Consider the following 23,402-nt stretch of genomic DNA (forward strand, 5'->3'; position numbering starts at 1 on the left):
CGTCTAAACGAACATACTGTTCGCGAAGTACAGACGGCTTTAGATGGGAACGGCAGATCATCGACTCCTTTGTGGAGTGATGTAAGTACTTCATCTTTGCCGCAGCAAGTGTGCTTTGTTCAATCTCCACCACCAGTCCATCAACAACAATCAACAATAATTTATCCTCGGCAACAGTCAGTCGGATTTGTAAACGCTTCCAGTGGCAGTCAAGAGTTTACTAGTATCCAGCACTTATTCGATAGTTTTTCTCAAGATGCAGAGTAGATAAACATATACCTATGTTCTTAAGACCTAAAAAATAGAAATACATTTTTTGACTTACCTTTATGTTGTCTTTTAATACATGTATTATTGCTTCACATGTTTCCATAACAATTTTCCCAATTGTTTGTGGGGCAATGAGCGTTGAAAATTTTAGGTCCTCGAACGTTTGCCCACTTGCCAGAAAACGGAGTGTCAATTACAGTCGCTCATGTGGAGAAATAGGTTCTCGTAGTAGTGTTGTCTTTTTAACTATAATTTGAGTGACTTTATTCAACAATTCCGTATAACTTTGCTTGTTCATCCTCAAGAAATTTGTGTAGTCGGGCATTGAAGAATCCTCTAGCACTTTTAACAATTTGACATGCCCCAACTCATTTCTTAGTTTGAGCCATTCTTTGCACCATATTCTTTTCTTTTTTTCCTACTTTTACTTTTTATTGCTAAAGCAATCAAAATTGCCGCAGCAGCGGTGTCGGAGCTTGACATTTTTTAAAGTTTTCTGTTCAGCGGTGAACACACAACTGAATATTGTACAGTTTGCATGCGTAGTGTATGGGGAAAAAGTGTTTGCGCATTTTTATGCTTGCGCATGCAGGCATGTTTAGTGTATGGGGTCTATAATGTTTGCTCTGTCTAAGGTGTTGCTGCTGTAAATGCAAGAGTTGCTGATGACCGGAGTTCATCGATTCCACGTCATCGGTATTCCGCGTTCAAACAGGGGCAGTGTTCAAAAATCATGAAATTGGATGATATGTTTAATAATCCCCAAACCCTATAAACCAAAATTACTCAAGTTATGACGAGAACTGAAGAAAATGTGCGAAAAGTCGCAATTTTGTGCTTGAGCTATGATTGTATAAGCTGAAATGTTTGTTTCCGATCAGCATACTAGAATTGATTTATAAAACTATTCCAAAATGCGAACAACTTTATTCAGCTACTTATTCAATCTTACTTAAGGTGGCACTACAGTGCTGTGTGAAAAAGGATCTCGCCGAACAAACTTCTCCATCTAGCACGGTTTATAGCTAGAGGTCACAACTTGCGCCATCCAATTTGGGTGAAGTCACTTTCCACTTTTGCGCGCCACCTGAACTGCGGTCTTCCTCTGCTGCGCTGTAGTGGATTCAAAGCCTTTACATGCATTTGTTTCCATGTGCGCTACGTGACCCAGCCATCTCAGTCGTTGGACTTCTATCCTTCTGCCTTAGTCACTACGTCGCTGTACAGCCCGTACAGTTCGGCGTTACATTTTTTCCTCCACTCACCTTCTATGCAAATGAAACCGTAGATCACGCAAAGTACTTTTTTGTTATCCGTATAGCAGGACGGGGATGATGAGGGTCTTTTAGCGACATTTTAGTCGCTCGAGATAGAGCTTTACTACTCAGTTGCTTTCTCAGCTCAAGGAAATATCGATTAGCTATAGTAATTCTAGCAGTACCCGTGGCATGATGGTTTGTGCGTTGGACTGTCATGCAAGGGGTCTTGGGTTCAATCCCTGCCTGTGCCACCTTAATTTAAAAAAAAAAATTAATTTTCGCGGGTACTGCCTCTTGCGAGGAATTGACAAATCCTTCAAGAGTAATTCTTGTCATGAAAAAGTGCTTTCTCAAACTAGCCGTTCGGATTCGGGATAAAATTGTAGGTCCCCTCCATTCCTGACAACATTACTCGCACACAGGAATGGTTGAGAGTTGTAAGTCACTAGGCCCTGGTTCACAACGGACTGTTGCACCACCCCATTTGATTTTTTGATAGTAATTCTACGTTTGATTTCAGCCCTGGCATTTTGTTTGTGTTCAAAGCGGAGCCTAGGTAGACAAAGTCCTTTATTACCTCAAAGTTACGTCTGTCGATGGTGACTTTTGACCGATACGTCGGTGTTGCACGTTCTTTCTTGATGACATATACTTTGTGTTGCCCTCATTAACCGCTAAACTCATTTTTGCCGCTGCTGCCTCAATACTCAGAAAAGCCCAACTGACACCACGCTGAGTTATTCCGATTATGTTAATGTCATCATATTCTAATAATTGGACAGACTATTAAAAGAAACTGATTTTAGTGTTAACGTGGGAGATCTGCACTTTTTTTCAAGGACGATGTTAAAGAAATCGCAAGACAACGCATTACCTTGTGTAGTTTTTTTTTGACATCGTTTGGTTTTGTCAAGTTGTTTCCAACCTTCATGGAGCAGCGTGAATTCTCCATTGTCATTCTGCACAAGCGGACGAGTTCGACAGGAATGCCAAAACTAAACATGGCTCCATACTGCTCGTTCCTGTAGATGCTGTCATGTGCGGCCTTTAATTAAATAAAGAGATGGGTGTCGATTTTATGTTCTTCAGTTTTTTCCAGGATCTGCCGTAATGTGAATATTCGATCGACTGTGGACTTTCCTGGTCTAAAACTACACTGATATAGACAATGTTAAAAATGGTCTTTAGAGGTTCACATATAATGGCAGAGAAGATTTTGTAAGCGATTTTAAATATGTAGACTGATTCCTGTGGATACTGATTCAATCACACCATCTTATTTATAAGTATTCTATCGACTAACTACAGCTCTCAAACCCAAATACCTTTAAATAACATGACAGAGTCCAATTACGCACGTCAAATTGACGCGATCGTGTTTGATCAGCTTCAGACACCTACGAAACAGTTATAATCTTTGAATTGATTTTTTATTGATTGAATAGTTTTTGAGAAAAAGTTTTGTTTCACAATTATCTTTTGTTGAACATCTGTCAAAAATGAAATAAATTGTTCCACTGATTTCTGTCACAATTTTATACAATTGCAATGGTCGCATTCGAAAAGCTAGTGGCTACGTAGTCGAAATTCAACTAGATTTGTGAATGCAAAACTTCACTACAAAGCTAGTCAATCCTGAGCTGTCATATTAATGACAGATGCAAAAGTAAACAAACGCAAAATCGGAAACATTTGAGAAAGTTTTAAGAATTTTAAACAAATAACAACAATATTTTTAAATTAAATAAAAACAAATACAAAAAATTAGATAAAATGAGCGATTCGGAAGAAGATGAAGTCATAGGTATGTAAAATAGTTTAATTGTGGTCAATTTAAGACACTTCATATATTTGCCAAATAGCTAGAGCTGTGATTGTCGTAAACGATCTCCTCGCAGTGGGTTCCTTATCTGACCAACTTCAAGAAAACATTAAAGAAGATCGCGTAAGGAATACGAACTATTATGAAGTAGTAATTCCAGATTACAGTTTAGAAGAATTCCGGTGCCATTTTCGAATGAGTCGAAGTTGTTTTTCGGTAATTTTTTTTTGTTTATATAAGTATGTTATTAATTAGTTCTTTAAAGGATCTTATGACAAAGATTGGAAATCTCAAGTGTGTTCATCAGTTGGAAAAAAAACTTTTGTATACTATTTGGACTTTAAGCAAACAAGAGAGTTTTTTGTCATCTGGCGATCGTTTCAATTTAGCACCAAGTTCAGCACACAATTCATTTTGTGAGATTCTGGATTTGTTGTGTTCCCTTTTGGCTCAATACATTAAGTGGCCATCAATAAGCCAATATAATGATATATCCCGGGTATGTGTACATAAAATTTTTGACAAATTCAGTTCATCATTTTGAAATAACACATACATAAATATTCTAATGAAGGTATTTCGAGAAAAATCAGGAGGTTATATTCCCGGGATCGTTGGTGCGATAGATGGGTGTCACATTCAAATAAAACAGCCGGTCAAGAACCCTATAGACTACTACAACAGAAAAAATACGCATTCGATTATTTTACAAGGTACACTTAATATTATATTAATTTTAACAAATATATTTACATATTAATTTCTTTAAAAGGAGTTTGTGACCATCGAGCTGTTTTCATCGATATTTATGTAGGCGCTCCTGGTCGACTACATGATGCTCGAGTTTTTAGAAATAGCCCTCTCTCTGATAAATTGGCTCAATTCTTGCCTGCCGACTACCATCTTGTAGGAGATGCTGCCTACCCTCTAGGTCAAAACCTAATAACTCCCTTCCGTGACAATGGACACCTTCTCGAAAGGCAAATCAATTTCAATACACGCCTTAGCAGTGCCAGAATAACCATAGAGCGAACTTTTGGTTTTCTCAAAGGCCGATTTCGTCGATTGAAATATTTGGATGTTTCAAGTCCTATGCTGGCCAATAAAATTATAACAGCTAGTTGCATTTTGCACAACCACATTCATTTATTTAATGAATCTGGAAATTTTTCTGACATCGAATCTGAAAATGATGACGATCTGGGAAATGATTTAAATTCAAGTCAAAACATGGAAAACCAAGAAAGAAGCAGCTGTGCTAGAAAAAGAAACTTCTTGTTGAACAATTTTTAAAAATAAAATATGTACTTTTTTCAATTAATTTTTTTATTTGTACTTTGTTTTGTTTACAAAAAAAGGAACTTCAGTTTGTCTTCATGACTAAAAATCTTATTACTAAACTTATAAACTAATCTTAACCTAACTATAAGCTTTCTTAAAAATAAAAATAACACACTTAATACTAAACAAAAAAAAAAACAATTCATTTAAAAAAAAAGTATTTCATCACAGTTAAAAACAAAAATTATAAAATTCATTAACAAAAAATACACACGATAACTCTCCATCCAATCTCTGCAAAGTTCTCAGTTATCTAAAAAATAAAATGATATTAGGAGAATATATTTTAAGAAATTATATTAACTTACTTGTTCTATTTTCTTTTTCTTCCTTGTATTTAAGCATCTCGAATTCCAACCTTTTCTGTTTTAGAACTCGCATTTCCTTCAATTCATTTAGCACCCCTCGCGCGATTTCCACCTTTTCCTCCTCCAGTGCAACTAATTTTGAGCGAAGGGTTGCTTGTTTGGAGGTAGAGGGAGTGCAATCCGAGGGAGTGCAATCCGAGGGAGCACACAGCGATGAAGGGTTCAGAGAGCTCACTGTAGGCGCATCCCTGACATTAACTTCGTCTTCATATATTAGGCACATTTGTTCGAAGTAGGGCCAGGACATGCGCCCTCGACCTGTGGAAGTTTTTTTGTTGTTATCCAGGATGCGGTTATACCTTATCTTTAAATTGCCCAGCTTCTTTTCCAGCGAGCTCTCTTTAAAATTGTAGCCTTTACCCTCCATCGCCTCCTTAATTTTAAGGAACACCGTCCTGCGCCTGATTTTTGGGTTTCTTAGCTCATGTTTATGCCTGCTACATTCTTCTAAAAACAGAAGAACGGTGCGGTGCTAAGATTCTAAAAAATTAAATCTTTATGAATAGGGTATTCTTTTTTTAAATAAGAGACAATTTAATTTTACCTTTCTCTATATTGCCTGTGTTTTCTTGTGCATAATCAAGATTTGTTGGAGTAGACACTGAATCTGTAATAATGTTGTTAGATATATTTTTTAGCTTACTACATTGAAATAATTTAAGATTTTTCAAAATAACTCAAATTTACCTTCCTCCGTATGTTCTGCATTTTGTGCACTCAAATTTTGTTCCATGAATGCTGCGGCATACACTGGATCTGAAACAAAATTGTTAAGTGAATTGTTTTGTTTATTGCACTTAAAAAACATTACCTGTTAAGATTTTATTGCAAATTTCTTCATCTGCCTCTATTTCGTAATTTATTTCTAAATACTGCACAATAAGTTTCATTTTGAAATGTTTGTATCTTTTTTAAATTTTTTCAACAGCTGATTGTGAAACGTCAAAATCAGTGCCAACTAACTTTTTAGCCGAAATTTTTACACTACGTCGGAGGGGAAATTTCAACTACTTTTGTAGCTAGATTTAGCCAATCAGAACCCCTTGACTACGTAGCCACTAGCTTTTCGAATGCGACCAATGAAAAATGTTTGGCATTTAAAATCAAAATGATCCGAATTGTAATCAAATGTTTGAATTTACAGAAAAATTGTATTATTATTCTACACAGGGAATCAAATATCAATTTGACATTTCTACCATAGCAAGACTGTCAATAAAATAACTACAAAACCAATCGGATGAATATCTAATATTTTCGTTTAAATACAATGTAAAATTTGTCGGTGGAATTTATTCAGGAAATTTTTTCGGATTGATTTTTATGATAGCTATAACTGGTCCCTAAGATATCCTAAATTGGAATCTTGCCTTTTAATTTTTCTAAAAACAAACAAATGCGGTGTTTTAGAAACTAAGCTAGAACTCAAAATAACTCTTAACAATGAATTGTATGATGGTTTTGAAAAGTATAAAGTATCTTACTTAGTTTCTGAAAATTTTCATTAGCTATTATTTTTCGAGAAAAACTTGAATTTGATACCTTAAAAGTTTTGGAAAATACGTTTTGGACTTAATTTTTAGTGCTGAAGTGGTAGGTGTTCTCAGCTACATCAAGATTAGCACCTCCGGTAGAATCTTTCCACTGTTGTTCTTTCAGTTTAATCAAAAGCATGTTGTGGTCATGTTTCCAATCAAAATTACTTGCTTCATAGTTGATAACGATGCCAGTCGCGCGGAAAAGGCCTGACCATTCCTGTGCCTAATAAATATTTTTGCGAAGTAGGTACTTCGGGTGAAAGTATGCATGGTAATCAAGAACTGGGTGGACTGGAAACTTTTCGCAAATATTTAAAATGTATTTTAAGGATAGTAAGAAATGCTTTGGGAAGACCGGTTTCGATGTTTATAACGTAGTTTGAGGTATTATCTGGTACCTTGAAACATGTTTTTACGAAAAACCTTTGAAGCTTTTCACATTGTACGTAATCTTTGTAATTGATCTGGCGGCTGAGTCATGGACTTTAAACTTTGCTAAATGAGGAACTAACTTATTTTTCTTGAACTAACTTGATGTTGCGAGCCCCTTTATCAGATGTTCAGACGAAGACATATGACATGTAGAGAAGACTCCAAGATATTTGTACTGGTTTATTTTTACTTCTACACCTTTGAAAATCCATTCTTCACTTAATTCTCTTCGGCCTCAATTCCTAAAAATAACAATTTCAGATTTCTCAAGATTAACTTCAAGGTTCCATTTATCAATTGTTTGAAGTAAAGCTGGACTCTCAGACAAAATTACAATATCATCAGCATACAAAAGAACATTTATACCGATTCCTTCCACATGTATTTCGATGAGGAGTTCAGAATGGAGGTCATTTTAGAACAAGACAAAAAGCAGAGCGCTCATAATGCAACCTTGTTTAACGCCTTCACTCGTTCCAAACAAATTAGAGATACTGCTTACATCCCAGACACCGTGATAATTTAACCATTTTCGTCTAGATCAAAGTAGTGAGGCGGTTTAGGAAAAATGAGGTGAACAATTTGTAGAGCGTATCCTAAAATGAAAGCCCACGATAATTAGATACCAGACTAGTGTCACCTTTTTTGAAGAGTGGAAAGATAATTGATATTTGAAGGATTGTTCCTGTTTCGTAGATTCTTTTCAGCAAAGTACGAGGTGTGGCAATTAAGATCCCGGAATTCAGTTATAATTTAAAAGTTGGAAAAACTTTTTCATTTGTTATCATCTACATATGTATCTAAGAAGGGGAATCTTCCTTTTAGTTAAAGTTAAAGTTGAAGTATATAGCACGTTTAGTTTGCGTTTTATGCGCATTTATTGCAACTAACTTTTTAAGTGGCGTAATGAAAATGTGTGACGTACAATACAAGCAGCGTGTTGTGATTCAATTTTTAGTGAAATCTGGCAAAAACCCTCCGAAGATTGCAGGTTGTCTATGGAGACGATAGCATGTCAAAAACGATTGTGTTTCAATGGGCGAAGCGGTTCAAGGAAGGGCGTGAATCGATGGAAGACGATCCACTTGAAGAAGATCCCGTCACCTCTCATACCGACGCGAATGTTGATCACGTCTGACCGTCGCCTATGCATTCGTACCTACATTGTCTTACGAGTTAATTATCAACAAAGAAACGGTTCGCAAGATGTTACACGAGAATTTGAACATGCGAAAGATCTGCGCAAAGATGGTTCCTAAGGTTCTCACCCATTCCCGTGCAAGAGTTTTTGGCAAAAAAAGGCATTCCAACGTTGACTCACCCACCCTATAGCCCCGGTATTGCTCCCTGCGACTTTTTTCTATTCCCCAATATGAAGTCGCACCTCAAGTGAATTCATCATGGCGGCGTACAAAAAGTGCAAGAAGCTCTAACCGTGGTGCTAAACGGACTAACTTCTGAGGACTACCAAGGGTGCTTCCAATCATGGGAGAAATGTTGGAATCTTTGTGTACAGTTAAAGGGAGATTATTGTGAAGGTCAATAGTAACATTTTTCCTTAAACTTCATTTTCTTGTTTTTTATTGACAAATTCCCGGAACTTGATTGCCGCACGTAGTATGAACCTCCCCAATAAAAGAATTACTAGCATCATTTTTATAAAACTTTGTTTTTTTTTTACTTCATTCAAATCAATTGGGTGTTCAAGTTCGGGTATTCCAACTAGATTTGTTTCACGCTGTTCTCCGCTGCTTAACCGATCTGAATTTAGCGAGTTTTCGAAATATGACATGAATTCGAAAGCTTGGATTGGGTTTCCAGTATTCGCAGGATTATCCTGTATCTCTTTGGCCAGCTTCCAGCAATCTTTTGCTGTAATACTTGCAAATTGCCTGGAAATGTTGTTTTTCTTTACATAGGGCTTTATACTTCTTATTTGCATCTCAATAGTTTTGTGTGCTTGCATCGAGGTTATATTTTCTGTAAATGTTAAGTAGCTTAAGTGAAGATTTTCGAGCTTTATGACAATCCATATCACAAGAAAACTGCCTAAAGTTATATAAATTAGAAATGTAACGTACCATTTTAGCTTTAAAATTCGATTTGAATAAAAATTCAACATGAAAATTCAATTTATATCGCTTTATTACAAAAATCTTCATATTAACAATAAACATTAAAAGTACATACTGTTGTCAATTATACAATATAAATTAATCAAACATTATATAAAAAAAGAAATGGAAATTTCCATGAAAATTAAAAAAGGACGCATTTTATATCATATGTGGATTAAAAAATATATACTTATAAAATATTTTTTATTTATTATGCACCACATTTTATGACAATTAATAAAAACAAAACTTAATAAAATTAAAATTGCAAAATAAATAATTGCATACACATTTAAGTATAATAAATCAAATGCTTCATGGCACACAAAAAGTACACAATTTCTATAATTCATTTTTATTTATTTTTTAATTTATTCATTTTTAAGTGTGCAGTTTTTTGTTCTTATTTTTAATTTAATTATTTATTTAATACTTAAAGAAATTAAAAACTTGTCTTCGTTGTATATAAATTTAGTTTAAAACATTTTTATTGCAAATTTCTTCATCTGCCTCTATTTCGTAATTTATTTCTAAATACTGCACAATAAGTTTCATTTTGAAATGTTTGTATCTTTTTTAAATTTTTTCAACAGCTGATTGTGAAACGTCAAAATCAGTGCCAACTAACTTTTTAGCCGAAATTTTTACACTACGTCGGAGGGGAAATTTCAACTACTTTTGTAGCTAGATTTAGCCAATCAGAACCCCTTGACTACGTAGCCACTAGCTTTTCGAATGCGACCAATGAAAAATGTTTGGCATTTAAAATCAAAATGATCCGAATTGTAATCAAATGTTTGAATTTACAGAAAAATTGTATTATTATTCTACACAGGGAATCAAATATCAATTTGACATTTCTACCATAGCAAGACTGTCAATAAAATAACTACAAAACCAATCGGATGAATATCTAATATTTTCGTTTAAATACAATGTAAAATTTGTCGGTGGAATTTATTCAGGAAATTTTTTCGGATTGATTTTTATGATAGCTATAACTGGTCCCTAAGATATCCTAAATTGGAATCTTGCCTTTTAATTTTTCTAAAAACAAACAAATGCGGTGTTTTAGAAACTAAGCTAGAACTCAAAATAACTCTTAACAATGAATTGTATGATGGTTTTGAAAAGTATAAAGTATCTTACTTAGTTTCTGAAAATTTTCATTAGCTATTATTTTTCGAGAAAAACTTGAATTTGATACCTTAAAAGTTTTGGAAAATACGTTTTGGACTTAATTTTTAGTGCTGAAGTGGTAGGTGTTCTCAGCTACATCAAGATTAGCACCTCCGGTAGAATCTTTCCACTGTTGTTCTTTCAGTTTAATCAAAAGCATGTTGTGGTCATGTTTCCAATCAAAATTACTTGCTTCATAGTTGATAACGATGCCAGTCGCGCGGAAAAGGCCTGACCATTCCTGTGCCTAATAAATATTTTTGCGAAGTAGGTACTTCGGGTGAAAGTATGCATGGTAATCAAGAACTGGGTGGACTGGAAACTTTTCGCAAATATTTAAAATGTATTTTAAGGATAGTAAGAAATGCTTTGGGAAGACCGGTTTCGATGTTTATAACGTAGTTTGAGGTATTATCTGGTACCTTGAAACATGTTTTTACGAAAAACATTTGAAGCTTTTCACATTGTACGTAATCTTTGTAATTGATCTGGCGGCTGAGTCATGGACTTTAAACTTTGCTAAATGAGGAACTAACTTATTTTTCTTGAACTAACTTGATGTTGAGAGCCCCTTTATCAGATGTTCAGACGAAGACATATGACATGTAGAGAAGACTCCAAGATATTTGTACTGGTTTATTTTTACTTCTACACCTTTGAAAATCCATTCTTCACTTAATTCTCTTCGGCCTCAATTCCTAAAAATAACAATTTCAGATTTCTCAAGATTAACTTCAAGGTTCCATTTATCAATTGTTTGAAGTAAAGCTGGACTCTCAGACAAAATTACAATATCATCAGCATACAAAAGAACATTTATACCGATTCCTTCCACATGTATTTCGATGAGGAGTTCAGAATGGAGGTCATTTTAGAACAAGACAAAAAGCAGAGCGCTCATAATGCAACCTTGTTTAACGCCTTCACTCGTTCCAAACAAATTAGAGATACTGCTTACATCCCAGACACCGTGATAATTTAACCATTTTCGTCTAGATCAAAGTAGTGAGGCGGTTTAGGAAAAATGAGGTGAACAATTTGTAGAGCGTATCCTAAAATGAAAGCCCACGATAATTAGATACCAGACTAGTGTCACCTTTTTTGAAGAGTGGAAAGATAATTGATATTTGAAGGATTGTTCCTGTTTCGTAGATTCTTTTCAGCAAAGTACGAGGTGTGGCAATTAAGATCCCGGAATTCAGTTATAATTTAAAAGTTGGAAAAACTTTTTCATTTGTTATCATCTACATATGTATCTAAGAAGGGGAATCTTCCTTTTAGTTAAAGTTAAAGTTGAAGTATATAGCACGTTTAGTTTGCGTTTTATGCGCATTTATTGCAACTAACTTTTTAAGTGGCGTAATGAAAATGTGTGACGTACAATACAAGCAGCGTGTTGTGATTCAATTTTTAGTGAAATCTGGCAAAAACCCTCCGAAGATTGCAGGTTGTCTATGGAGACGATAGCATGTCAAAAACGATTGTGTTTCAATGGGCGAAGCGGTTCAAGGAAGGGCGTGAATCGATGGAAGACGATCCACTTGAAGAAGATCCCGTCACCTCTCATACCGACGCGAATGTTGATCACGTCTGACCGTCGCCTATGCATTCGTACCTACATTGTCTTACGAGTTAATTATCAACAAAGAAACGGTTCGCAAGATGTTACACGAGAATTTGAACATGCGAAAGATCTGCGCAAAGATGGTTCCTAAGGTTCTCACCCATTCCCGTGCAAGAGTTTTTGGCAAAAAAAGGCATTCCAACGTTGACTCACCCACCCTATAGCCCCGGTATTGCTCCCTGCGACTTTTTTCTATTCCCCAATATGAAGTCGCACCTCAAGTGAATTCATCATGGCGGCGTACAAAAAGTGCAAGAAGCTCTAACCGTGGTGCTAAACGGACTAACTTCTGAGGACTACCAAGGGTGCTTCCAATCATGGGAGAAATGTTGGAATCTTTGTGTACAGTTAAAGGGAGATTATTGTGAAGGTCAATAGTAACATTTTTCCTTAAACTTCATTTTCTTGTTTTTTATTGACAAATTCCCGGAACTTGATTGCCGCACGTAGTATGAACCTCCCCAATAAAAGAATTACTAGCATCATTTTTATAAAACTTTGTTTTTTTTTTACTTCATTCAAATCAATTGGGTGTTCAAGTTCGGGTATTCCAACTAGATTTGTTTCACGCTGTTCTCCGCTGCTTAACCGATCTGAATTTAGCGAGTTTTCGAAATATGACATGAATTCGAAAGCTTGGATTGGGTTTCCAGTATTCGCAGGATTATCCTGTATCTCTTTGGCCAGCTTCCAGCAATCTTTTGCTGTAATACTTGCAAATTGCCTGGAAATGTTGTTTTTCTTTACATAGGGCTTTATACTTCTTATTTGCATCTCAATAGTTTTGTGTGCTTGCATCGAGGTTATATTTTCTGTAAATGTTAAGTAGCTTAAGTGAAGATTTTCGAGCTTTATGACAATCCATATCACAAGAAAACTGCCTAAAGTTATATAAATTAGAAATGTAACGTACCATTTTAGCTTTAAAATTCGATTTGAATAAAAATTCAACATGAAAATTCAATTTATATCGCTTTATTACAAAAATCTTCATATTAACAATAAACATTAAAAGTACATACTGTTGTCAATTATACAATATAAATTAATCAAACATTATATAAAAAAAGAAATGGAAATTTCCATGAAAATTAAAAAAGGACGCATTTTATATCATATGTGGATTAAAAAATATATACTTATAAAATATTTTTTATTTATTATGCACCACATTTTATGACAATTAATAAAAACAAAACTTAATAAAATTAAAATTGCAAAATAAATAATTGCATACACATTTAAGTATAATAAATCAAATGCTTCATGGCACACAAAAAGTACACAATTTCTATAATTCATTTTTATTTATTTTTTAATTTATTCATTTTTAAGTGTGCAGTTTTTTGTTCTTATTTTTAATTTAATTATTTATTTAATACTTAAAGAAATTAAAAACTTGTCTTCGTTGTATATAAATTTAGTTTAAAACACAAAAATATTATAGTTAAAGCCATCTTTAAGAGGTCTCTCCTTGGTTAGGTTGTTTTTGTTAGTAATTGTTTTATAAACATTTGCAAGTTGCTCATTGTCCAGCAATCTGAGAATCGAAAAGAAAAACTAAGTAAATTGGACAAGATGTTCAGTTTTTTAGGTACTTACAACAACAAGATGTCCATTTTTGTCTCGGTTTATACCAGGTTGTCCTCCTGTTTGAATATCTATAACACCTGACTTGCCCTTAACAACATTGTGCTCCAATCTAAAAATAAACCAAGAACAATCTACTGAAATCTGTTTCTTAACCTTTGCCAAAAGCTCCTAAACTTACGAATCTCTGTCCACAATACTGATTATGTTTGCTGTGCCCACGGTGTGAATAATGTACGTACAGCATTCAATAATTGCAGGAATCTCTAGAATAAGATCACCCTTGTCTTTCTTTAAGTCTAATGGAATCCGAACCAACATCAGATGATCACTGTGGTTTGTTAGCACAAAATCAATTTTGTCCAACGGCAGTCGATGCTTTTGTTTGTAGGTCTTTGCGTCAAGAAGGTAGATAGCTTTGTTGCTGAGAAGGATGAACCGATCTCTGGGCTTGTAGCCGTGTCGATCATATTTGACACAAGGCGAGGAATATTTAAGTTCTTCGGAACCAAGTGTTGTTGTAACGAAGTTGTTGACTTGGGTGGCATGTTCCTTGGGAATGTGATCTTCATTGAACCATTTGGCAATACTTTGGGGGTAATTCTTCTTTTTATCTATTGAGAAATAAGTTAAATTTTAGGAAAAAGAATATCAGTTTGGAAAACAAAAACCTTCTTACCTTTAAAGACTTTTTCAGCGGTAACTTTGAGCTCGAATTGCTGTTTCTTTTCATTGCTTAGCTGCTGGCGGTAATTCCTTGCTAGGTGAAGTCTGTGCACTCTGTGGAGGTATCTAGAGGCTTCCTGGCAATGTTTAGGTGATGAAGGCCAACTCATGTCGAGTACTTTTGTTGGCAGCTCTTTGGACAACCTCATGAGCCACGATCTCTTTGCATTGGCAATGAAAGCTTCGTTCAAACCGTTTGGTGGATCTTCTCTGGTGATAAAACCTTTAATGAATGCCCGAATCTTATCAGCAGCCTCTCGTCGTTTCTTGGCAGCTTGAATTGCCAGATACCGTCGGCAATACGATTGCAGGACAATAGTATTCTCACGAAGTTTAAGATAGACTTGGCGTTGTTTACGTCCCTTCCAGTGTGACTGAATAATGGCAGCGACATCGTGTTTCTTGGCTTGGAAGGCATCTTCTGTGTCGAAGAGGGTCTTAGGGAATCGAATGAAAATCTTAGTCTGTCCCAATCGGTAGTCCTCGGGTCCGAATCCGATTTCCTTGACTAGGATTTCCACTCCATTCTTTGCAGAACCTTTGTAGTTTGGCCAAGTTTTCTTGCTCAAACACTTGTATCGTTGCAAGAACATCTCATAAGTTCTTCGATAAGCGAATCCAGCTCTGCGAACTCTCAAATTCTCCATCAAGCCAAGGTATTTAACTTGATGTAACACCAAACTGTCATTGAAGATGCCTGCTGTTTGTTGGTCATTTGGTTTGATACAACGAATGTACGATGGCTCCTTGCACATTAGGATGTCCATAAGATTGTTAAGTGAGATCCTGAACTGAGTCACTGCAGTATCAGGTCTCTTCTTCGATAGATATTCCTGTTGGGGGAAGCACGCCTGGACAATAGTATTCTGAGCTTTGCTCATTGTTTCTTTTAGATCTCTGAAGAGAAGATCGTTGTTCTTGTCTAAAAATCCAACCACATTATAAGTTACATCTCCAGCGTAGTGAACCAAACGGAATTCATCTCGTCCCATTGTCTTTTGCACTTGGGTTGGTGCCTTGTGATGGCAGATGTAATGTGGATGATTGCCCAACTGGTTGGTTAGCTTAGCCAGGAATGTCAAATCTGTTGGGTCACCTGGTCGCAGGCACTCCTCGTCCAAGATTGAAATAATTCCCTTGTATTTCTCTTCGATCAGGTTGCAAATGACTTTGTTATCAAAGTACTCTACTGGAACCCATTCAATTCCTTCGCGATTGTACTCTTCTTGCTCGGACTTTAAGGTAAGTTCGATGAAGAGCTGTTGCAGTTTCTCATTGCAGAAATTAATACAGAATTGCTCGAAGTTGTTCTTTTGGAAGATCTCAAAACCATAGATATCGAGGATACCCATGACATTCTTTCGTGCTGCACGAACGTCTTTAGCCTGGAGGGAGACATTCAATCTGTGAACCAACCAAGTGAAGAGACGGTCATAGACAGCCTTGGCTAAAGCATCACGAGCATAGATAGCCATTTCTCGGCTCAATGGGGATGTAACTACATCACCTTGAGCATCAATTGTTCTATGAGTCATAGCAGCAGAAAGTTCCTCAACATTGCATCCAAGGAGCTTAAAATAGAAAATGTTCATATACCATGTGTAACAGAGGAGGATCTTAAAAAAAACCTACCTTAGCTACAGCTGCAACTGATTCAGGTTTCAAAATCTTGGCATGACCTTCCTCTTCAGTGAAACCAACGTTACCCATATGCAAAACACTTCCAACAATATTAAAAATCTCCCTTTGCTCTTCTTCGGTGAAATCAATAACACTCATTGCTTCTTTGATGGTTTTGAAATTATCTTTGTCATTAATACGAGCAACTGATCCTTTTTCCTAAGAAAAACAAAATGGATTACTTAAATGAAAACAAAGTCCCAAACTTTTATCCTTACCCCATCACTCAAATAATAATAGCTATCCAAGTTTCTTTTCAATTGCAAGTCCTTTAATTGCTCATCACTAGCTCCAGCCAAAAGTTGATAGAAAATGTGGAAGTTTCTTTCACCATTATTTTGATGGACAACTCGAGATTTCTCGAGAAGATAATTCAAAATATTGCCCCCAATGGGAACTCCTGTGAAGTCAAATTGCACATCCATGTATTTGCCGAAACGAGATGAGTTGTCATTGCGGTTGGTCTTGGCATTTCCGAAAGCCTCCAAGACTGGATTACTCTTCAGAAGTTTATCTTTAACACCTTCGATGGTTGTCTGATGTCCGGAGGCAGCAGCAATGTATTGAAGCACCTTTTTTGAGGCCTCTGTTTTACCAGAACCACTTTCACCTGAAAAATAACAGTGACATGATAAATATATGTAATTTTATATTTTGTGTCTTTGAACAGTCATCGAATATCCAAAATTAAAGGTTGCCCGTCACAGACTCATAGAGATAAGTAACTATTCTTGTAAAACTGTAAAACATGAGACCATGAGACAAGACTTTTAACAAATGTCAATGGGCAGGTTCAGACGATATAAAGGACTTGCAAGATGCGCAAGTTTCAAGTATCTGATTGGCCAGCTGCCAAGAATTACCTTCCAATTAAGGCACCTTTAATGGAAAGTTGATTGGAACGTTAGTCACTATTAACTGTTTTATACAAATCGTCATCAAACTTTGTCGCCTGAGTTATCGTACTCTTCCCAAAAAATGCAATAGCTATTGTCGCCGCAGCCACTAGGTGCCTCCCCTGAAGAATTTCTCATTACTATACTTCATTTTCGTGGTGGATTGACTTAAGAGGGTGGTGAATTGATGTTAGACTTAAGGGTGCGTGTAAGTTGACGTTTCAGCTTGTAGGCAAACCAGAATGACAGATTGATTTCCGGTCTTCATATGGTGTGTCTATGTCCCTAACTATTAAGTCAAGTCCACTTCTATCAAAATGACAGTTGATCATGTTTTTTCATTCAACTGAAAGCAACACATTTTTTTAAGTACATACGTCAGATACCATATTTGACATTTATTTAAATTTTTAAGTTCTTATTTTATGTCAAGGCTGAAAATCGTATCAATGTCAAATAAGTCAATTTAATACTTATTTTGGTGATAAGTTAAGTATAAAGTTATAATGATTTTATCATGTAGTTATTTTGGATTAAAGTTAATAATATAATTATGGAATATTATAACTGACATCGATAAGCACATGAAACAATTATTGAATTAACTTGAATTATGATAAGAGTGTAAAGGTTTTCAACATTATCGTGCGTCAATAATATTTTTTTTTCCATTTTATGAAACGAAACGACGAAAAAAATTAACTATCGATATGAAACTTTCAAGCTTTTTTTGATAAATTTTGCTCAATAGATTTCATTTCCGACGGCAAATGATTAAGTCTTCCTTAAAAGCAATAGGTTTCCTCTTAAAAAAGCAATAGGTTATCATTAACGGAAACAGTTTTGCAGAATCATTAAAACTAACTTAAGAAAAGAGTTTCAACAATTATCAAAAATTCTTTAGTTTTATGTAAAAATCTAATAAATTTAATATTCGTAAGTAAAAATATAAAAACAAATTCCAAAACGTACCTGAGATAAGCACACACTGTGCTTTATTCTCTTCGATGAGGGATCTGAACGCATTGTCTGTTACTGCAAACCTGTAATAAAATTAAAATAAAATTATCAAAAAGTAAAATAAAGTTTGAAATTGACTTAATAAAGAGGTTTCCAATGAAAGGTTTTATTTTAAATAGCCCGCTATTTGAGTTTGGGCAGCTGTCACTTTTGAAGCTGCAATAATTTAAATTTTGACAAGTTAAATTAACGTCATTAGCAAAAAAGCATTGGGTAGGTTGAGACAACATAAGGGACAACATATTTGCAGTCAACTGCATTTTTTATAAGAAAGTCTTGACCAAAGCTACTAGTTAGTTTTTCAAGGTGTCAAACTCAGAACTTTACTTCAATAACCTTCACCTGCAAAAAACACTCTTCAGGCAGGCTACAAATCCATCACGATTTGTAATTTGACAATGAACTTTTTTATACAAAACATTAAATAGAATTGTGCTAAAAATAATTGTCATTTTGACATAAATAGACTTCACTTGATAATGAGAGAGATTTTTCTTCACTTACTTTTTAGTCACGTTTTCAAAAAAGTTGCCTTATTGGAATGCAATTTCTGGGAAGCCTACCATTCAGATACTAGAAACTTGACTTACTTTCAAGCCCTTTATGTCGTCTTAACTTGCCTATTTTAAATAGTACACTATTTAGGTTTGGGCAGCTGCCACTTGTGAAGCTGTCATCTTTTGAAATTTTTTAAGAAAAAACTACGTCATTGAAAAAACGATAAATGCTTCAAGAAAGCATTGAAGTTGTTAGAAATCACATAAAAAAAATCTGTAGCCCGTAGAGTTGACGAAAACCTGGGTTTGTCGATTACTCCTTTATATTTGAAATTTGGCATTCCAAACGTCATTACAAGTTAAGTTTACTTAACACAAAAACTCAAACCAGTTTAACAGAAGCAACGTCGTATTTTTGCGGATTGGGTGCTGAAAATGCAGCAAAGTTATCGTTCATCCTTAACGTGTCAATGTTTTGTTCGGTTTTTGGGTTAGCAGTGTTGTGTCATCTATCGAGCTAACTTTTATAGGAAGATATTGATTGGTCCACATTTTTTTCAAAAAGACGGCACGGCGGCGACACATGCCTCGCAAGCAACGAATCAATAACTTTTTTCTTTGGGGACACGTAGAAGATAAGGTCAATGAACATTTAGAACACCCTAGTTTCAGTTTTCGTTCTGTTAATGGTGCTGATGTTGTTAAAAGTCTGCTTTAGGTGAAGTCAAGTACTGTCGGTGTGAACAATATTATTAACCTTAATTTTTTCAAAATGATTTATCTAATACATTGCTATGCATTACATATGCATTTAATACTATTTTGATGCCTGGAGTTTTACCAGACCTTTGAAAGACAATGAAAATCATACCACTTTCTAAAAACGCTATCTCAATTCTACCCTATTTTTCTAAAGTCTTTGAGAGAATTTTGCAGATACAAATGAACGCTTATTTTACAGCAAACTTTTTGTTCCCTCCAAAACAATCTGGTTCCAAAATTAGTACAGCTTTACGACAGTACTCCTTTGCGTGACTGAAGAAATAAGACAAGCGCTGGATAAGGACGATGTAACTTTGTTTTAGTCTTGTTTGATTTTTCTAAGGCTTTTAACCCTATTAAACATGTCATTCTGTGTAAAAAACTTATGCAGCAGTTTAATTTCCGCTAAGCTTATATATTCTTATTTTTTGGTGAACGTCTATGCATTTTTTTTTTACCTAATGCGCTCGGTGTTCCTCAAGGGTCGATATTAGGTCCTCTACTATTCTGTGTCTATGTTAATGAACTTCAAAGTTTGGTCAAAAACCGTTCATACGGTATGCCAACGACTTTCAACTTTACTTCAATTGTCCTCTTGGACTCATTAAGCATGGGGCCTTGCTTGACACCTTGACGCAATTTCAAACTGGTCTTATTTAAATGGTCTTTTCCTGAACCCTAAAAAATCAGAATGCGTGGTGATTTCTATAAAGATTGTTGATCTCTCTTAATTTCCCTCAATTTTTGGACAGTGTTTCCAATTTTGCTACCTTGGTGCTAGATATGTCCTCTGATAATTATTTTAAGTAAAAAAATGTTTCCAAATCTCTTACAATCTTTGTTTGACAATGCTGTCAGAAACATTATTCGGCAGGTTCAGACGACATAAGGGACTTAAAAGTAAAGCAAGTTTCTAGTATCTGATTGGCCAGCTGCTAAAAAACGCCTTCCCATTAAAGCAACTTTATTGGAAAGTTAGTAAAGTAAAATCTAACTAATTATCAAGTCCAATCTACTTTTGCAAAATGACAGTTGATCATGATTTTTATTCAAATGAAAGCTGAACTTTATTACTCCATAATATATTTATTTCTGCACAATTAAAAAAGCTCCTTGCCAAATTGGAAAAGAAAGGAGTCATATTTCTTTACAATCCAAAATAGAAACCGTGATTGACTTGCAGCCTGCCTGAGAGTGTTTTGTAGACAATAATGCTTTTGTTGGTTTTTGTACGATGAACTGAAGGAAGAGGTTAGTGACATCTCATCTGACAATGAGAGTTTCAGTCTTTTTAACAAAATCTGCCAGCCGTGTAATCACACAATTTTTCATTGAAAGGTATTTAGTTTTGGTTAGCTCATACACAGAAAAAAAATTGTCATATTAACAATCGTCGATAGTCAGCCTCAAATTTTACCAAATTGTCATATTTACTACCAAAGTAGTCAATATGACAGCATTATTTTTAAACATTGACTACTGGATAGTCAATAGAACAGTTTTCGATTACCAATTTTGGGTTGTCAATATGACAACAAAAGTAGTCCAAAGAACAACTCCGGTAGTCAATATAACAATTTGGTTGTCATATTGACGACCCAAAATTGACTATCTAGAATTGTTATCTTGACTACCGCAGTTGTCCTATTGACTACCGCAATTGTTCTATTGACTTCCACAGTTGCTATATTGACTACCACTCTTGTCATATTAGTCAATATGACAACCGGAGTTTCAAATTCCTTCAACCAAAGTTGTCATATTGACTACTACAGTTGTCATATTAACTAGCAAATTGTAAAAAATTTTGGATCCCAAAATTGACAACCGAAAATTGTTCTATTGACTATAGCGGGTATCGGCTAAAAATTGACTACCAAAACGTTCAATAGGATGACTTTTTTCGTTCTGTGTAGGCAGCTATTTTCAGATTGCTCAGGAAGGATATAAAAAAGCAGAACTCCACTCGATTTCCACAATAAATTCACAATTCCACAATAAACGGTAACTTTCTAATGACCAATATACATTACATATTGTCGAAGTCAGACTTGCACAAATAGATACAAAATGAAATTAAATAGTTTGAAATCTAAATAATATGCGTAAATCCTAAATTTTTTATATTTTGACACTTATTGCCTAAATAAAAAATTAATAATATTATGTATTACAAAAAAATAAACTTACACATGAGGTGGTGCTTCAAAGAAATGTCTGTTCCTATATTGCTTGATTTCGTTTTCTGAATAAATTGGCAACTCTTTGTAAGGGTTAACTGAAACCAGTACCTGACCGATGTATGTCTGAAATGAAAAACAAATAAAAACAACAACAAAAAAAGAAAAAAACAATTTATTATTATCATTAAATCCGTGTGAAATAAGTTATTTAACAAGTTTTTCAAGTGCAATGTATTGAGTGCAAAGCGTACAAGTGATAAAAGCTTTACATGAATTAGACATCAACTATTTAAAAATAAAAAGAATCATCTTACACCGTTCATCATAGTCTATTTTTATAAATATGAATGCATAATTAGCCAAATTGTAGCAAATTTTCAAAAAGGCACGAAATGAATAATGATAATTTATTTATATCAACAATCATCATAAACAAAATAACTTGAAATATTGTAGTTAACTTACATAGATGAGGTTCTCTTGAAAACGTTTTCTCAAATTATCAATGAATGCGTCTTCACTTTGATAGTTTTCCAACAAAACAGAATCTTGTACTCCAACACGATCCCGATCGTGAAGTCCTTTCTCCATTGCGCCGTGTTTAGCAGGTAAATTTGTGCTGCAATACAAATAAAATAAAGTCAATTGTTTATTATCTTTTACGTGAATCTTAATTATTAACTTCTAAATTGAATTGATTCATAATTTTGAGGCTGTTTATTGCATCTGAATAATTTAGTTCAATCAAAAACACTTGAATTTTGGAGACATTTCTAATTTCAAAATGCTGACAGTTATAGAATTTAGATTTGATATATTTTTTGTTTGATTATCTTAGCCTCAAGTGTAATCTTATACATTTTTAAATCCTAAAGGGGTTGAATATAGCTACTCTATAGGATTTAAGAAAGATAGAGATAGCACACTGATTTTAAAGTTTTGAATATCTGAGGGTATAACAGAATTGGAAAAAGCATCGCTCATTCTTGATGTGCGGCTGAAATAATGATTTCTCCACACTTTTCCATTCATCGGAAATATAATTTAAAGGTTAATTGAAGAGTGTTTATAGGAATCTCGAGTTATGCTTTACCGACAACATTGAGTCTTGAAACTAGACAATTCTAAGGGGTTAATAAAACCCCATTGGACAGTACTGTCGATATAAGAAATTAATAAGCTTTTAAAAAGCTTTTGTCAAAACCATATCCGAAGGACAAAGGTGTGAATCTATAAACCAACCTGAAAATTTAAAATGAATAAGAAGTTTCAGAAAAGTGTTTATTTATGAATACAATCAACAGGAGCGGTTTATCCGGCTCCTTGTCCTTAGAGTTATACTAAGGATCTGGCCCCCCAGGTTGGGGGTTGTGCCGTCCGTCGGGTTGACTTCTTGGCCACGTAAAAAATACCTTTAGTTGCGCAGCACCACCAAGCCTCGGATACGGACGGATTCACTGTTGACAACGCACGCAAACGAAATAAGGACAACGAACTTCGGATCTGTACGTGGAATGTTAGGTTCCTTAACAGACCACGTGCAGCCGAACAATTAGCGGAAGCCCTAAACTGCTGCAAGGCAGATATTACAGCCATCCAAGAAGTGCGATGGGATGGACCAGGCAAACGCAAACCAAACGACTACGATGTATACTACGGCGACTGCTACCGAGAACAAAGACAGCGTCTTTTTGGGTGTGGATTTGTTGTTGGAACTAGGCTCAGGCAAAAAGTCTTGAGTTTCAACAGTGTGAGTGAGCGCATCACGACGATCCGCATCAAGGCCAAATTCGCCAACATAAGCCTAATATGCGCGCATGCCCCAACAGAGGAGAAAGATGAAGACACCAAAGACATATTCTTCGAGCTCTTGGACAAGACATATGAGCATTAAAATTGTCTTAGGAGATTTTAATGCCAAGCTAGAAAGAGAAGACATCTTTGGTGGCATAATCGGGAGATACAGCCTGCACGACACCACCTCCGACAACGGATTCAGGCTGATCGATTTTGCTACGGGGTGAGACGTTCTGGTAGCTAGTACGCAGTTCACACATCTTAATATCCACAAGGGGACATGGAAATCTACTGATCAATC

At 35.1% G+C, this 23,402-nt stretch overlaps 3 protein-coding genes across 6 annotated transcripts in view; 1 reads left to right on the forward strand and 2 right to left on the reverse strand.

The window, feature by feature from the left end:
* The first annotated feature begins 3,081 nt into the window (after positions 1 to 3,081).
* Positions 3,082 to 4,672, forward strand: LOC129942538 (putative nuclease HARBI1). Of its 2 annotated transcripts, none has more exons than XM_056051525.1 (5): positions 3,082 to 3,333; positions 3,392 to 3,567; positions 3,617 to 3,850; positions 3,926 to 4,064; positions 4,124 to 4,672. In XM_056051525.1, exons 1-5 carry the CDS (start codon positions 3,303 to 3,305, stop codon positions 4,642 to 4,644), a joined length of 1,101 nt encoding a protein of 366 aa, XP_055907500.1. In that variant the 5' UTR covers positions 3,082 to 3,302; the 3' UTR covers positions 4,645 to 4,672. The 2 variants fall into 2 exon arrangements, with proteins under 2 accessions (XP_055907500.1, XP_055907501.1); XM_056051526.1 differs by having other exon boundaries at positions 3,396 to 3,567.
* LOC129942539 (uncharacterized) lies at positions 4,657 to 5,527 on the reverse strand. The gene is made up of 2 exons (XM_056051527.1): positions 5,001 to 5,527; positions 4,657 to 4,945 (listed from the first exon to the last, which is right to left on the reverse strand). The coding sequence occupies exons 1-2, from the start codon at positions 5,425 to 5,427 to the stop codon at positions 4,938 to 4,940; spliced, it is 435 nt and encodes a 144-aa protein (XP_055907502.1). The 5' UTR covers positions 5,428 to 5,527; the 3' UTR covers positions 4,657 to 4,937.
* A 7,382-nt stretch (positions 5,528 to 12,909) lies between these two features.
* LOC129938556 (unconventional myosin IC) overlaps positions 12,910 to 23,402 on the reverse strand; it is a 116,707-nt gene continuing 106,214 nt past the window's right edge. For 2 of the 3 annotated variants that reach the window (XM_056046188.1, XM_056046187.1), the window contains 9 exons: positions 21,770 to 21,923; positions 21,312 to 21,427; positions 17,815 to 17,885; positions 16,165 to 16,556; positions 15,899 to 16,105; positions 14,220 to 15,837; positions 13,722 to 14,154; positions 13,553 to 13,652; positions 12,910 to 13,490 (listed from right to left, as the gene is read on the reverse strand). In XM_056046188.1, the coding sequence (XP_055902163.1) occupies positions 13,476 to 13,490; positions 13,553 to 13,652; positions 13,722 to 14,154; positions 14,220 to 15,837; positions 15,899 to 16,105; positions 16,165 to 16,556; positions 17,815 to 17,885; positions 21,312 to 21,427; positions 21,770 to 21,895 (3,078 nt within the window). In that variant the 5' untranslated portion in view covers positions 21,896 to 21,923 and the 3' untranslated portion in view covers positions 12,910 to 13,475. Of the gene's footprint in view, positions 13,491 to 13,552; positions 13,653 to 13,721; positions 14,155 to 14,219; positions 15,838 to 15,898; positions 16,106 to 16,164; positions 16,557 to 17,814; positions 17,886 to 21,311; positions 21,428 to 21,769; positions 21,924 to 21,986; positions 22,128 to 23,402 lie in introns of those variants that run through there. The other variant, XM_056046189.1, reaches the window with a different exon arrangement.

Source organism: Eupeodes corollae, chromosome 1, assembly GCF_945859685.1.
Source record: "Eupeodes corollae chromosome 1, idEupCoro1.1, whole genome shotgun sequence".
Lineage (NCBI taxonomy): Eukaryota > Metazoa > Arthropoda > Insecta > Diptera > Syrphidae > Eupeodes > Eupeodes corollae.